Genomic DNA, 17,529 nt, shown 5'->3' with positions numbered 1-17,529 from the left:
ATTCTTTTGTTTCAAAGGCTGAAACAGAGTGGGTGTGTTTTCTCTCCTCTGCAGTGTGTTATGGGATGCACAGACTATAGTGTTTCCTGTTCTGTTTCCTGCCTGTCTCAGTAGTCTCACATCACCACTAACCACAGCAAACACATTACTGTCTCTGGGACTGAGATGGGAGTTCTCTCTCAGAGGAGGAGAGGAATGAGAGGAGGAGGAGAAATAAGAAAAGGAGGTGAAGGTAGAGGAGGGAGATGAGAGAAAGGACACAGAAGATGAAGAGTTGTAGGAGGCAAATGAGGAGCAGGAGGTAGATGAGGAGCAGGAGGTAGATGAGGAGCAGGAGGTAGATGAGGAGCAGGAGTTAGATGAGGAGCAGGAGTTAGATGAGGAGCAGGAGTTAGATGAGGAGCAGGAGGTAGATGAGGAGCAGGAGGTAGATGAGGAGCAGGAGTTAGATGAGGAGCAGGAGGTAGATGAGGAGCAGGAGGTAGATGAGGCGCAGGAGTTAGATGAGGAGCAGGAGTTAAATGAGGAGCAGGAGGCAGATGAGGAGCAGGAGGTAGATGAGGAGCAGGAGGTAAATGAGTAGCAGGAGTTAGATGAGGAGCAGGGGTTAAATGAGGAGCAGGAGGCAGATGAGGAGCAGGAAGCAGATGAGGAGCAGGAGGTAGATGAGGAGCAGGAGGTAGATGAGGAGCAGGAGTTAGATGAGGAGCAGGAGGTAGATGAGGAGCAGGAGGTAGATGAGGAGCAGGAGGTAGATGAGGAGCAGGAGTTAGATGAGGAGCAGGAGGTAGATGAGGAGCAGGAGGTAGATGAGGCGCAGGAGTTAGATGAGGAGCAGGAGTTAAATGAGGAGCAGGAGGCAGATGAGGAGCAGGAGGTAGATGAGGAGCAGGAGGTAAATGAGTAGCAGGAGTTAGATGAGGAGCAGGGGTTAAATGAGGAGCAGGAGGCAGATGAGGAGCAGGAAGCAGATGAGGAGCAGGAGGTAGATGAGGAGCAGGAGGTAGATGAGGAGCAGGAGTTAGATGAGGAGCAGGAGGTAGATGAGGAGCAGGAGGTAGATGAGGAGCAGGAGGTAGATGAGGAGCAGGAGTTAGATGAGGAGCAGGAGGTAGATGAGGAGCAGGAGGCAGATGAGGAGCAGGAGGTAGATGAGGAGCAGGAGGTAGATGAGGAGCAGGAGGTAGATGAGGAGCAGGAGGTAGATGAGGAGCAGGAGGCAGATGAGGAGCAGGAGGTAGATGAGGAGCAGGAGTTAGATGAGGAGCAGGAGGTAGATGAGGAGCAGGAGGTAGATGAGGAGCAGGAGTTAGATGAGGAGCAGGAGGTAGATGAGGAGCAGGAGGTAGATGAGGAGCAGGAGGTAGATGAGGAGCAGGAGTTACATGAGGAGCAGGAGGTAGATGAGAAGAGATGGTAGAAGAGGACTGGTTCCCAACATGATAATGCTCTTCCTCTCTACAGCACCATACGTATCAAAGCTTAGCTACCATGTCCCTGTGATCAGTGTGTATCTACTGCCCTCTAGTGTGCTTTATGTCAGTGTCAGAAGGCCCTGGTTCTCCTGTAGTCCAAGCCAGCAGTCCACATAGTATGGAACTGACACTGTCATTATGGGACATTCAGTATGGATGAGGTACGGAGCATAAGTCACTCAGTGAAAGTCTGCATGCTGTATGTGTGCTGTGGGCTCCTGAGTGGCGCACTGCATCTCAGTGCAAGAGGCATCAGTACAGTCCCTGGTTCGAATCCAGGCTGTATCACATCTGGCCGTGATTGGGAGTCCCATAAGGCGGTGCACCATTGGCCCAGCATCGTCCAGGTTTGGCCAGGGTAGGCGGTCATTGTAAATAAGAATTTGTTCTTTATTGACTTGCCTAGTTAAATAAAGGTAAAAAAAATAAATCATACAACTGTACGTAGAAGAAAACTAAATGAGCATGACATCCTGGCATTTTAAAGCATACTCAATGTTGAGAAGTTTCACATACTGGTAGTTCTACCGCAAAATGTTCTATTCTCACTGAACCATGCTGCCTACTAACACATGGTGGTTCATCATAGCCCTCCCTTGCAGTAGGTGCACAACTTCCTTCCTGTTTCCTGACTATATTGAAACCATCAAATCTTTCTCATGGTGATCTGCGAGCATCTAATTGTAAGTATTGTGATAAGTAATGTATGTATTATGATTATGGGGTTATAGAGATAAATGTTTCAGATGTTTCTCTGGGGTGCCACAGTACATGTAATACTTTATACGTAGTATGTTATATGTATTGGGATCATGTTTTACATACTTAATACAATATGTTTCCTGTTCCTTTTACTTGTCTGTCTCAGCAGTCAGTTTGTGTCCCACATGGCACCCTATTCCCTATACAGTTTACTACACGGATCCCTATGGGCCCTTATTCAAAAGTAGTAGAACATATAGGGTAGGGAATAAGATGCCATTAAGGACATAGCCTCAGATCACCCCCTCATGGTCAACACATACACATACTGTAAAGTGTACTGCTCTGAGACTGGTATGGTGGAACTGTGAGGGTTCATCTCAAACTATACCCTACTACACCTCATAATATAGTGCACTGCTTTGACCAGGTCACATAGAACCATGATGTAGAGCACTGTTTGGTTACAGTATCAGGCAGTTGATAAATAAAGAAATGTCCTCTCACTGTCAACTGATTTTATTTTCAGCAAACTTAACATGTGTAAATATTTGTATCAACATAACAAGATTCAACAACTGAGACATAAACTGAACAGGTTCCACAGACATGCCTCCTTGCAGCATGCCTAAGGCACGTTCACGCAGATGAGCAGGGACCCTGGGCATCTTTCTTTTGGTGTTTTTCAGAGGTAGTAGAAAGGCCTCTTTAGTGTCCTAAGTTTTCATAACTGTGACCTTAATTGCCTACCGTCTGTAAGCTGTTAGTGTCTTAACGACCGTTCCACAGGTTCATTAATTGTTTATGGTTCATTGAACAAGCATGGGAAACAGTGTTTATACACTTTACAATGAAGATCTGTGAAGTTATTTGGATTTTTATGAATTATCTTTAATAGACAGGGTCCTGAAAAAGGGACGTTTCTTTTTTTGCTGAGTTATTGTAGGTACAATGATATAATAGTCAGTAGTACCACATTATTTCTTATTAATACGAGCTGAAATAGGATAATATAACTAGTTCGTATTTCCCTACATGATCATGTGCTTTAACCTCTACAGCACCACAGGCTCTGACATAACCAAAGATGGTGGATAAATGAAGATAGTTGACTACTGTCATTTACCAATGAAAAAAAGTTGTCATTTCTGGTCTACTTAAGGGAGCGGCTCTCCCGTAGAGACCAATGCGATAGCAGATGGGTGTGGTCTTCTTAGTTCATTGACTTCCATTGAAAAAATAAATTAGGGAGTGGGATGTGCCACTTCCTCTTCCATCTCTGCAATGACATGTCACTGTGATCAGTGTGTGTCTACTGCCCTCTAGTGTCAACTTGATGTAAGTGCAATAAGGCCATGGTTCTCTTGTAGTCCATGTCAACAACCCACCACAGTGGATGCCACAATCAATATGTGACATGGATAGTAATATAAAGAGGACAGAGTTAAAAACTGAAAGGAGAGTAAGAATAACAATCCTGTGAAAGTGAACAAACAACAGGTTGAGGGTAGTGGATGATCCCTCAGCGATCGCTTGCATCTCTGTCACAGGTGGCTGGTGGCACGTTCATTTGGGAGGACAGAGTCATATTAATGGCTGGAATGGAATTAATAGAATGGTCTCAAACACATCAAAGACTTGGCTTCCATGTTGCTGATACCATTCCATTTACTCCACTGCAGCCATTATTATGAGCTGTCCTCCCCTTACCAGCCTCCTGTGATCTCTATGTGTGACATCTTAGTGTAGTCAGTTTGTCAGAGTTTTGTTTCCAGAAACTATGCCACCTCTCACCTACTTCCTCATAAGTCAACTCAAGCTGATTAAAGTGTGGATTCCATCTCATCTACAAGAATAACAAGATAACAAGTTATGTAGAAGCTACTTCCCTGCCTTGCAGTAGACACACCAGATTTATTTTCTCTCCAGTCTTTCCACCACAGGCGAGCGAGCTTTAAGCCAAACTCTTCTCAATTGTGATCTGTGTGTATCTAATCATAAGTATTATTTGTATATGTGTTTAAAGCTGTCAGGGAAAATAGAGTTGATGGCAGAAATGCTTTACTCGAATAAATCCCAGCAATTAATATTCAAGTCGATGTTGATGGTTGGCAGTAGCTGTGTGTGAGAACCAGACAGGCCTTGATAAAAGGTTTAGCATATTTAAGAAAATCTGTCTTGAGTAGTCTTTGGCCTCAGGTTATAAAATAGTGTGTCTGTCTGTCATATCCCTCAGTGCAGCTGTCAGGGATTATGGAGATAATGGGAGAAATGTTTGATATTATTAAATAAAAGGACCAAGTTTTACATATTTTTGAATGTCTGTCTTAAGTAGTCTTCTGTCTTAGGTCTCAGGTGGTCTCAGGAGGTCTCAGGAGGTATAATAAATCCATATCATATCATATGATCCATAACATCGCCTACTTTGAATCACATTGCGGGTCTAGAGCTCAGAATCTTTATGATTTATATACAGTATGTTATCCTCTCTTTCAGAAATGATGTGGACTTGGACAGACTGTCTGTGTGTCAATATCCTGCTTCTCCTCCAAAGAGTAGGCTCTGGTAGAGTGACCTCACATGTTCTCTCTCTCTCTCTGTGTGTGTGTGTGTGTGTGTGTGTGTGTGTGTGTGTGTGTGTGTGTGTGTGTGTGTGTGTGTGTGTGTGTGTGTGTGTGTGTGTGTGTGTGTGTGTGTGTGTGTGTGTGTGTATGAATGATGTGAGGATTTGCATGAACAATGCACTTTCGGTACTAGGCTATTCCATTGGCAACCAAGCTAAATCAAGCAAACCTTAAGTATTTGGGCCAGGTTTGGTGTTGATCTTTAATGTGGTCTGTTAAAGTCTGAAAGGAACCAACAGCTGATGATGTGAATGGTCGCTTTTGATATTAAATGGTTGTTTTTCTTTCCAGAGAGGTTTGAGGTTCTTGGTCCGACTCGTGCCATTGTTGCTGTGGCTGGTGATGACATCATTCTGCCCTGTTCTATCAAACCGAGTATCACCGCTGAGGACATGAGAGTTGACTGGTTCAGAATCAACCTCCCAGACACTCAGTCAAACATTAGAGTCCATCTCTACCAAGACGGCAGAGACAAATACCCTGATCAGATCCTCTCCTACAGGGGAAGGACATCGCTGTTTAAAGAGGAACTGAAGAACGGCAACACCTCTTTGAAACTGACCAGGGTACAGGGCACTGATGATGGACGTTATAAATGTCTTGTTCAGTCTAAGACACATTATGATGATGCCACCATTCAAGTCTACGTCAGAGGTACATTTCTTAAATACAACAACCCATATGATGTTCCTCCCAATCTCAGCAGTACTTCATCTCCAGTCTCCCTTTGTGTCTGTAGCTATAGGATCCAAGCCAGAGGTTTCCATTGAGGGACAGAAAGAAGGAGGGATGACTCTGCTGTGTGTATCTAACGGCTGGTTCCCTGAGCCTGAGTTGGAGTGGCTGGACAGTGAAGGGGTCACTCTGTCTGCTGGACCGTCAGAGACAGACAGGGACTATGAGGGATTCTACATAGTTAAACTAAAGACCATCGTAAAGGAGACTGACATCAACCGCTTTACCTGTAGAGTCAGACAGAGACAGATCTATGATGTGATTAAGATGGAGACAGAGTTTCACATCCCTAGTGAGTAACACAACATATTATTGTTTAGAACTCTAAAGTATTCTAATGTCAAGATGAAACCACGTTGGTTTTGTAGATCCAGCTGTATGCCTCCACCTCAAATTAATGGAAAAGATCAACACAACATTAAACCAGGAAATTAGATGGTGCTCATCTTTTCCATTCATTTGTCATTGAGGCATATTGCTGGAGCTACACAACTGATGTCATGGGTTGTGGTTTCATTAACATTAGTTTACATTTGAGGTCTTTAAACTTCTGACAAAGCTTTCTTTGAGTGAAATGTCCCATTATTATTATTATTATTATTATTATTAGGTAGCATGTCTCTGATCTCAGTTGATTTGTGTCTTGCAGGCGAGCTGATCCTTGTTCACACAGACACATGGAATGTGGCCATTGCAGTGATTGTCTCTCTGGGCATTTTCCTTACGGTCATATTAGCTTTCACCATTTGGCGCTGGATTGCTTTGTGCAATGACTATGGTAATAAAATATGAATTAAAGGGTTCATTTGACTTAATATAAATGTTCTACAGTAAATGTTTTACAGAGTGGCATACACAAGGAGTTAGGTACAACAAAGCTGTCTAGTTCTAATCACTGAGCCGACAAGGTGAAAAAATTAAGTTGATCTACCTTTGAGCAAGGCACTTAACCCTCATTACTCCAGGGTCGCCGTCAATAATGGCTGGTCCCTGGCAGTGACCACACTCTCAAGGGGAGTTAGAATATGCAAATAAACACAGTTCCACTTCACACCTCACACTCGTAGAAGTTAACCACTTGTATATACAGTGAAACAGGACAAATATAAGCACCCCCTGTTTGACCTTTAGAAGTAAAAAGCAGACATTGGTCAGATACTGGACAGGTGTATTTAAGGTTTTGTATTAAAACATGCACATTTCTATGAATAGGGCAAACATTTCTATTTCCCCACAAAAATACTAGATTTAATATAAGGATTATTTAAATCACAGTGCCTGGTTTACCTGAATCAGTGTAATTGGCTGTCAGAAAACATCTTGAGTAGGTCATTTAGTGGACCTTTCCTCTAACTGTTATCTATTTCTATGTCTGTAGATGCATCCAACGCTAAACACAGTCAAGAGATAGGTAAGTAGTGTCTTACTGTCAAACATGCAGTTTTCTCCTCCAGAAATGGAACTTCATCAGAGAAAACACAGAGGTTCTTGTTCATTAACGATGTTCTCTGTTTTCTGTTTTTTATTTTATTTCTGTAGAGCAAGTTAAAGATGAACTCAGACTTGAGTTGAGTAAGTATTGTCCAACAGTCCTATGCACATGTGTCAAACTCATTCCATGGAGGGCCGAGTGTCTGCAGGTTTTCACTCCTTCCTTGCACTTGATTGATGAATAGGTCACTAGTTAGTAAGGAACTCCCCTCACCTGGTTGTCTAGGTGTTAATTGAAAGGAACAACCAAAAACCAGCAGATACCAGGCCCTCCATGGAATGAGTTTGACACTCATGGTCCTGTGCATCAATGTGTCATATGCTCATATTTTAATACTTGTCTTCTTCATGGATGTGAGATGTGTTCATTAAGGATGTTCACTCTAACGGTTCTCTTTCATGTCTGTAGAGAAAGATCTCATCACTAAGCTGAGTAAGTTGTGTCCAACAGTCCTGTGCATCAATGTGTCATATGTTCATATTTTAATAATTGTCTTCTTCATGGATGTGAGATGTGTTCATGTTATACCAAACAACAATTGGAGATAAACAATTCCCATTACATGAATATGTTACAGAAATGGATAGCAGTAAAACAGCTTGTTTCATGGATTTAAAATCCTTACATATTTGACATTAATACTTTTTATCACATTGTTTTTACTGTCCCCATCCCCTGCCACACAAATAGTTGAATTAATTATTCACCGTTAAGAATGCTTTAATTGACTTTAATTCATCTGTTTGTCTGCAGAGATACTTGCTGATCAGCTGGGTAAGTAGGAGCACGATGCATTACTTGACCCTTATGGTCAATATATAATACATACATGTATATTCTAAGCCAGGGTTCTCCAACCCTGATCCTGCCGAGCTACCATCCTGTAGGTTTTCAATCCAACCTTAATTGTAACAAACCTGATTCAACTTATTAAGAAGCAAATTGTTAGAATCAGGTGCACTAGATTAGGGTTGGAGTTAAAACCTACAGGGTGGTCTCCAGGAAGAGGGTTGGAGTTCAAACCTACAGGGTGGTCTCCAGGAACAGGGTTGGAGTTCAAACCTACATGGTGGTCTCCAGGAACAGGGTTGGAGTTCAAACCTACAGGGGGGTCTCCAGGAACAGGGTTGGAGCGAAAACCTACAGGGTGGTCTCCAGGAACAGGGTTGGAGTTAACACCTACAGGGTGGTCTCCAGGAACAGGGTTGGAGTTAAAACCTACAGAGTGGTCTCCAGGAACAGGGTTGGAGTTAACACCTACAGGGTGGTCTCCAGGAACAGGGTGGGAGTTAAAACCTACAGAGTGGTCTCCAGAAACAAGGTTGGGGTTAAAACCTACAGGGTGGTCTCCAGGAACAGGGTTGGAGTTAAAACCTACAGGGTGGTCTCCGGGAACAGGGTTGGAGTTAAAACCTACAGGGTGGTCTCCAGGAACAGGGTTGGAGTTAAAACCTACAGGGTGGTCTCCAGGAACAGGGTTGGAGTTAAAACCTACAGAGTGGTCTCCAGAAACAAGGTTGGAGTTAAAACCTACAGGGTGGTCTCCAGGAACAGGGTTGGAGTTAAAAACTACAGGGTGGTCTCCAGGAACAGGGTTGGAGTTAAAACCTACAGAGTGGTCTCCAGGAACAGGGTTGGAGAGCCCATTTCCAAGGGCTTACAATTTGCATTGTGCAAATAGCACACAGAGGAGTCATAATTATGTGGTAAAACATCCCTGTATTGGAATCATTTTGACTCACTGCGATGGAAATGTTCACACAAAGAATTATATTGTTTTAATTTATTTCAAAATGTTCTCACTTTAATTAGCTAGAATTATAATTTGTTTTATTTTTAATTTACCCACAGATTTAGTAAACATGAAGGGCTGTCCAGGTAAATTAATGATACTGAATTGTATTTAAAATATATTTCATATCATATTTTTGTTGCTTAAGGTATACTATATTATGGTAGAGGGATGTATTTTTACACTATGTCACTTTGTTTCTGGTTCTAAACCTTATCAATAAAGTTTAGAGATTAAGAGAAGGAGATTTGTCATAGTGTTCCAAGGGCACCACACAGTATACTCTACTGTAATATTATATTACCATAGTTTCTGGTATCCCCAAATCTGACATTCTCTCTCTTTATATTGTAGAACTTGAAACCATCAGAAAACATGCAGGTCAGTGTGTTTGTTGTACTCTCCAGACCACCCACCTAGAGTTTAGGGCTGTGCGGCATACCGTATTTTACAATATTGATGCACGAAAAGGTTTGTTTTTTAAACTTTACTTTCTATAACGGTATTTGACTGTTTGGTTTGTTAAATGTGATATGCCGTGCGTTACGTCCATTTTTATAGTTTACTTCGCTACTTGAGTCATCTCTCTCCGCTCTCTCTCTCTCCATGCCGCATTCCACACAGACCTAGCCCCGCCCCCTGTCACTCATGGAGCGCATTTGTTGTTTCTCTCACGAAGAGACAACTGCATTCAGTCTCCGCATCGATGCAGTATGGGTAGCAATGTTGATGACAACGATGCTGTTTTCACTTTGCTTCTTAATATAAATCCACTAGCGTTCTATAATTACACTATACGTTTGTGTTTCTTACATCTGCAAACAGATAGTTTCTATTTTCTAAGCAAATTGGGCTTAATTTTGTTAGCTGCTAATGCTAATCGTTAGCTAGCTAATAAATGTACCGAGTCAGAGCAAACGTAACTAGCTACTGTATACAGACTGATAATCCCAGTAATGGTGTAGAACTACAGTACAAATCAAAACTCATTCCACGATTTTTCTTTATTTGTACTATTTTCTACATTGTAGAATAATAGTGAAGACATCAAAACTATGAAAAACACATGGAATCATGTAGTAACCAAAAAAGTGTTAAACAAATCAACATGTATTCTATATTGGAGATTCTTCAAGTAGCCACCCTTTGCCTTGATGAAAACTTTGCACACTCTTGGTATTCTGTCAACCAGATTCATGAGGTAGTCACCTGGAATGCATTTCAATTAACAGATGTCCCTTGTTAAAGGTACATTTGTGGAATTTCTTTCCTTAATGCATTTGAGCCAATCAGTTGTGTTGTGGCAAGGTAGGGGTGGTATACAGAAGATAGTCATATTTGGTAAAAGACCAAGTCCATATTATGGCAAGAACAGCTTAAATAAGCAAAGAGAAACTACAGTCCATCATTACTTTAAGACATGCAGGTCAGTTAATCTGGAAAATGTCAAGAACTTTTAAAGTTTCTTTAAGTGCAGTCGCAAAAACCATCAAGCGCTATGATGAAACTGGCTCTCATGAGGACCGCCACAGGAAAGGAAGACCCAGAGTTACCTCTGCTGCAGAGGATAAGTAGATTAGAGTTACCAGCCTCAGAAATTGCAGGCCAAATAAATGCGTCACAGAGTTCAAGTAACAGACACATCTCAACATCAACTGTTCAGAGGAGACTCCGTGAATCTGGCCTTCATGGTTGAATGTGTCGGTGTCTTTGTGAGACGCAGAGTAGGTGAACAGATGATCATGTGTGGTTCCCACCGTGAAGCATGGAGGATGAGGTGTGATGGTGTGGGGATGTTTTGCTGGTGACACTGTCAGTGATTTATTTAGAATTCAAGGCACACTTAACCAGCATAGCTACCACAGCATTCTGCAGCGATACTCCATCCCATCTGGTTTGCGCTTTGTGGGACTATCATTTGTTTTTCAACAGGACAATGACCCAAAACACACCTCCAGGCTGTGTAAGGGCTATTTGACCAAAAAGGAGAGTGATGGAGTGCTGCATCAGATGACCTGGCCTCCACAATCATCTGACCTCAACCCAATTGAGATGGTTTGGGATGAGTAGGACCGCAGAGTGAAGGAAAAGCAGCCAACAAGTGTTCAGCATTTATGGGAACTCCTTCAAGACTGTTGGAAAAGCATTCCTCATGAAGTTGGTTGAGAGAGTGTGCAAAAAAAGCGGTCATCAAGCCAAAGGGTGGCTACTTTGAAGAATCTAAAATACATTTTATTTTTAAAAACATCTTTTGGTTACTCCATGATTCCATAATTGTTATTTCATAGTTTTGATGTCTTCAGTATTATTCTACAATGTATAAAATAGTAAAAAAATAAAGAAAAACCCTTGAATGAGTAGATGTGTCACAACTTTTGATCGGTAATAGATATCTGCATGTTTTTTGCACACCAGTTTCTTCTAAATCAAAGAGGAATACGCAAAGCAAGAATATGTATGCTACATGAAGTAGCTAAGAGAAAACATGCAATGTATCCAAAGATTGTAGAGTCCCCTAGGAAACATTTGTCAACACTTTGGTTCCTACCGTGTCACAATAACTCCTCCCTGGCATTTTCATTTGTTGTCATGTCAAACACTGTATTTAAAGTGGCCACTATTATATTCAAACTATTGAATTGGAATAATCATTCTATTTCCTTGATTCCAACAGTTCACCCAAGTATTTTGCTCTAAATCGCAAGTCAAATCAAAATTGCACCATTCGTTTAAAAATAAAACCTAGATTGTTTTCCCATATCGTGCAGCCCTACGTGGCATTGTGGAAATGATCTCAAATGAGTGCATGAAATACAGAAATGGATGAAAATGCTGAAAAATATTTTTGGTTGAGTTGAACAGTATAAAACAATCAGAATAGAGAAAGACCCATTGCAATCACTTAGAATGTATGTTTTGCCACGCACTGCTCATAATGCAAATTCAGAACTTTTATTATTCAAAAGCATAAAAAATACTGTCATACCGTCAATTTATTTCAAGTACTGTGATATGATATTTTGACCATATGGCCCAGCACTACTAGAGTTTCACATGAATATTAATATCTTCACATACAGGTATTACTTGAAATAACATGACCACACATTCATATGTACAGTATACTGTATGTTGTTGTCAATAACCATATGTCTACAGTAATGTACTGTGCAGTAAGTCCTGCAGTAAAATGTCCTCCCACATACTGATGTTTGTATTTTTATAGACTATTTTTTTTACTTCACAGTGGATGTGACTCTAGACCCTGATACAGCACATCACTATTAATGTGTCCCAGAGTAATGTACTGAGCAGTAAAATGCAGTCCCCCATATTGTTATGTTTATTTTGTTTATTCTAATAAAGTGTATGTTTCTCTCCACAGTGGATGTGACTCTAGATCCTGATACAGCACATCCCGGACTCATCCTGTCTGAAGACAGGAAACAAGTGAGACGTGGAAACATAAAACAGAATCTCCCTGATAACCCAGAGAGGTTTGATACTGTTCACTATGTCCTGGGAAAGGAGGGTTTCTCCTCTGGGAGATTCTACTATGAGGTGCAGGTGGAGGAGAAGACTGGGTGGACTTTAGGAGTGGCCAGAGAGTCCATCAACAGGAAGAAGTATATTTTCATGAAACCTGAGAATGGATGCTGGACTGTTTGGCGGAGGAATAAAGAGTACAAGGCTTTCACTGGTCCCTCTGTTATCCTCTCCCTGAGAGAGAAGCCCCAGAAGGTGGGGGTGTTTGTGGATTATGAGAAGGGTCAGGTCTCATTCTACAATGTAGAGGCCAGGTCTCATATATACTCTTTCACTGGCTACACCTTCACTGAGAAACTCTATCCATTCTTTTATTCTGGTATTACTGATATCTCAGACCCACTGGTCATCACTCCTGTAGGTGTCACCGACTAACTGTTTTATATCAAACATTGAAATACTGGTTGTATGTGTGTGTGTGTGTGTGTGTGTGTGTGTATGCGTGTGCGAGTGCAAGTGTGTGTGTTACTGTCATGACGTTTCCCTGATGGGTGAGGTTTATGACCCCCCCCCCATAAATACCTGTCCTCCTTTTCTCTCCACTCTACAGAATGGACTCCTGGAAAGCCCTGTGTTACCACAGAGAAAGTATGGTAATATCAAAAGGCTGGGGAATGGAACAATAGTTCCCTTTCTCAACCAGTTGAAAGTGTCCGTTGGTCCTTAAAGAATATGATGTCAGATCAGTTGTTGTCTGGGACATTATATCTGATGATAGAACGACATAAATTGTATCTTGGAAAGTCTACACATTCTAGTTATCAGATTCACATGGAATTAAATATGAAACTATTTGTGAAAAGATTAAATGTAATTTTAACTTCTAAATGAGAGAATTGTTTTCATGAGTAAACTATTCTCACTCAGTGGCCACACCCAAGTGAACAGACATTGGTTGAGAACTATGAAACACGCCCTTCTCTCCCCCAGTACAAAAGTCTGTTGACGGAAGTTAACCTTAGTTCCCGATGACGTGAGGACTGGTGTTCGTACGTTTAAAAGGGCTAATTTCAACTACAACCTAGCAAAATTAACATTTAGTTCCAGAAATGTTAGGACTGCCGTCCTAATGTTTAAAAGGGCGAATTTCAACATGGAGGTGATGATCACCTCGCTGAAATGGTGTATTTCGACTAGACCAGCCAGAATACAGCATAAACTGATTATGGCAACTTAGTATGAACATTGAACAATTATTTACTAAAGAAGTGATACATCCTAGACGTCGAGTTATCAGCTGCAGCTGTAAACGTATGTGGCCTAGGAAAGGACAGACAATCTCCTAAGAACGACAGGGTACTTTGACGTACCCGCTCTACAACACTACGACCAGAAATATTCTTCAAAGGACAATGGTGATCTCTGCTGGGCAAACCAGTCTTCCATCTTCGACCCATCTATCGAAGCGCAGCTCAGAGTAAATATATATGTTGCATTTTCCTTTTCTGAATGGGTGATTATTAGAATGCATAAGATTCTGTATTTACAGTAGCATAGCTTCTCAAGGTCCGATAGAGACCCAATCCCTTTGTCCCTCAGTCTGCCGCTCTTTCATTCAAACCCAACCCCCTTCTTTTGTGTAACCAGCCGTTAGGGGCTTTTCATGACATGATTAGTAATCGATGTATTATCTATACTGTGTATATATGTAATTCTGTGTGATTATTTTGGTATTTACTAAATAAATAATTACACCAATTAGTGCATTGCTGATTCAACTTGTTAGCCAGGGTTCGTGCATTACTTTATGACCATCAGAATTAGACTGAATAAGGTGACAATTAATTATTGACTGCTATTGACATTAAAGATCTTCAGATCTTTAACTTCTTTGGGGTAGGGGGCAGTATTTTCACGTCCGGATGAAAAGCATGCCCAGAGTAAACAGCCTGCTACAAAGCCATAAAAGCTAGAATATGCATATTATTGGATTTGGATAGAAAACACTCTGAAGTTTCTAAAACTGTTTGAATGATGTCTGTGAGTATAACAGAACTCATATGGCAGGCAAAAACCTGAGAAAAAATCCAACCAGGAAGTGGAAAATCAGGTTGGTCGTTTTTCAACTCATTCCCTATTGAAAATAGTGTGATATTGGTAATGTTGCACTTCCTAAGGCTTCAACTAGATGTCAACAGTCTTTAGAACCTTGTCTGATGCTTCTACTGTGAAGTGGGACCGAATGAGAGGGGATTGAGTAAGGTCTACCATGACCTGAACATGCGCTGACCATGCGCGTTCATGTGAGAGCGAGCTCTGTTCCATCGCACTTCTGAAGACAAAGGAATTCTCTGGTTGGAACATTATTGAAGAATTATGTTAAAAACATCCTAAAGATTGATTCAATACTTTGTTTGTCATGTTTTTACGGACTGTAATATAACTTTTTTTACTTTTCGCCCGTACTTTCCGCTGGACTTGCCCACGCGTCGTGAGTTTGTAAAGTGTACTGAAGGCTAGAGCAACAAGGAGGAATTTGGACATAATTGATGGACATTATCGAACAAATCAAACATTTATTGTGGAACTGGGATTCCTGGGAGTGCATTCTGATGAAGATCATCAAAGGTTAGTGAATGTTTATAATGTTATTTCTGACTTCTGTTGACTGCACAATATGGCGGATATATTTGTGATAGGGCTCTGAGCGCCGACTCAGATTATTGCATGGTTTGCTTTTTCCGTAAAGCTTTTTTGAAATCTGACACAGCGGTTGCATTAACTTCTTAGCGCTAGGGGTCACATTTGGATTTTTTTTTTAAATAACGTGCCCAACGTAAACGGACATTTTCTCTGGCCCAGATCGTAGAATATGCATATAATTTACAGATTAGGATAGAAAACACTCCAACGTTTCCAAAACGGTCAAAATATTGTCTGTGAGTATCACAATACTTATTCTGCAAGCGAAAACCTGAGAAAATGTAACCCGGAAGTGATATTTTTTTTTAAATCTGTGTTTCCTGGCCCGTCTTTCTTACATTTAAAGGGGTATCAACCAGATTCATTTTCCAATGGCTTCCTCAGGCTGTGACCAGGCTTTAGACATAGTTTCAGGCTTTTATTTTGAAAAATGAGCGAGATTTTTCAAAAGTAGTCAGGTGTCCCCTGAATGTTTCCTGCGCGCGAGAGAGGGGCACCCCATTTTCCTTTTGTCTCTTAATGAATAGATTATGGTCCGGTTGAAATATTATCGATTATGTTTATTAAAAACAACCTGAGGATTGATTATAAAAAACCTTTGACATGTTTCTACGACCATTACGGATACTTTTTGGAATTTGTCGAACGGAACACAGCTTTGGTTCTCAACATAACGTGCAACCCAAATGGCGTTTGTTTTGTGATAAAAGTAATATTTATCGAACAAAAATAACATTTGTTGTGTAACTGGGAGTCTCGTGAGTGGAAACATCCGAAGATTATCAAAGGTAAGCGATTCATTTTATTGCTTTTCTGTCTTTTGTGACCAAGCTAACCAAGCTAATATAAGGCTAGCTACACTCACAAAAGCTTGGATATCTTTCGCTGTAAAGTATATTTTCAAAATCTGACACAATAGGTGGATTAACAACAAGCTAAACTGTGTTTTGGTATATTTCACTTGTGATTGCATGATTATAATGAATGCTGTTCATCGACAACAGCTCAGCATTTAACACCATAGTACCCTCCAAACTCGTCATCAAGCTCGAGACCCTGGGTCTCGACCCCGCCCTGTGCAACTGGGTCCTGGACTTCCTGACGGGCCGCCCCCAGGTGGTGAGGGTAGGTAACAACATCTCCACCCCGCTGATCCTCAACACTGGGGCCCCACAAGGGTGCGTTCCGAGCCCTCTCCTGTACTCCCTGTTCACCCACGACTGCGTGGCCATGCACGCCTCCAACTCAATCATCAAGTTTGCGGACGACACTACAGTGGTAGGCTTGATTACCAACAACGACGAGACGGCCTACAGGGAGGAGGTGAGGGCCCTCGGAGTGTGGTGTCAGGAAAATATCCTCACACTCAACGTCATCAAAACAAAGGAGATGATTGTGGACTTCAGGAAACAGCAGAGGGAGCACCCCCCTATCCACATCGACGGGACAGTAGTGGAGAAGGTGGAAAGTTTTAAGTTCCTCGGTGTACACATCACGGACAAACTGAATTGGTCCACCCACACAGACAGCGTTGTGAAGAAGGCGCAGCAGCGCCTCTTCAACCTCAGGAGGCTGAATAAATTCGGCTTGTCACCAAAAGCACTCACAAACTTCTACAGATGCACAATCGAGAGCATCCTGTCGGGCTGTATCACCGCCTGGTACAGCAACTGCTCCGCCCACAACCGTAAGGCTCTCCAGAGGGTAGTGAGGTCTGCACAACGCATCACCGGGAGCAAACTACCTGCCCTCCAGGACACCTACACCACCCGATGTCACAGGAAGGCCATAAAGATCATCAAGGACAACAACCACCCGAGCCACTGCCTGTTCACCCCGCTATCATCCAGAAGGCGAGGTCAGTACAGGTGCATCAAAGCGGGGACCGAGAGACTGAAAAACAGCTTCTATCTCAAGGCCATCAGACTGTTAAACAGCCACCACTAACATTTAGTGGCCGCTGCCAACATACTGACTCAACTCCAGCCACTTTAATAATGGGAATTGATGGAAATTATGTATCACTGGCCACTTTAAACAATGCAACTTAATATAATGTTTACATATCCTACATTACTCATCTCATATGCATATGTATATACTGTACTGTATATCATCTACTGCATCTTGCCATCTTTATGTAATACATGTATCACTAGCCACTTTAAACTATGCCACTTTATGTTTACATACCCTACATTCTCATCTCATATGTATATGTATAGACTGTACACTATACCATCTACTGCATCTTGCCTATGCCGTTCTGTACCATCACTCATTCATATATCTTTATGTACATATTCTTTATCCCTTTACACTTGTGTGTATAAGGTTGTAGTTGTGGAATTGTTAGGTTAGATTACTTGTTGGTTATTACTGCATTGTCAGAACTAGAAGCACAAGCATTTCGCTACACTCGCATTAACATCTGCTAACCATGAGTATGTGACAAATAAAATTGTTTGATTTGATTTGTAAATATTTTTTGTAATATTTTTTAATCTGATACGTTTTCAT

General features: G+C 41.5%; 1 protein-coding gene across 2 annotated transcripts; it reads left to right on the top strand.

The window, feature by feature from the left end:
• Window positions 1-1,986: 1,986 nt before the first annotated feature.
• On the top strand, window positions 1,987-14,091 carry LOC129854597 (butyrophilin subfamily 2 member A2-like). 2 transcript variants are annotated; one of them, XM_055921836.1, is made up of 12 exons: window positions 1,987-2,158; window positions 4,674-4,742; window positions 5,093-5,455; window positions 5,541-5,828; window positions 6,186-6,314; window positions 6,915-6,947; window positions 7,076-7,108; window positions 7,437-7,460; window positions 7,782-7,802; window positions 8,880-8,906; window positions 9,175-9,201; window positions 12,206-14,091. In XM_055921836.1, exons 2-12 carry the CDS (start codon window positions 4,676-4,678, stop codon window positions 12,739-12,741), a joined length of 1,548 nt encoding a protein of 515 aa, XP_055777811.1. In that variant the 5' UTR covers window positions 1,987-2,158; window positions 4,674-4,675; the 3' UTR covers window positions 12,742-14,091. The 2 variants fall into 2 exon arrangements, with proteins under 2 accessions (XP_055777811.1, XP_055777810.1); XM_055921835.1 differs by lacking the exon at window positions 1,987-2,158 and having other exon boundaries at window positions 3,797-4,742.
• The last annotated feature ends 3,438 nt before the right edge of the window (window positions 14,092-17,529 follow it).

This window comes from Salvelinus fontinalis, chromosome 4, assembly GCF_029448725.1.
Source record: "Salvelinus fontinalis isolate EN_2023a chromosome 4, ASM2944872v1, whole genome shotgun sequence".
NCBI lineage: Eukaryota > Metazoa > Chordata > Actinopteri > Salmoniformes > Salmonidae > Salvelinus > Salvelinus fontinalis.
The sequence above is the reverse complement of the archived record's forward strand: the minus strand, read 5'-3'. Positions and strand labels throughout refer to the sequence as shown.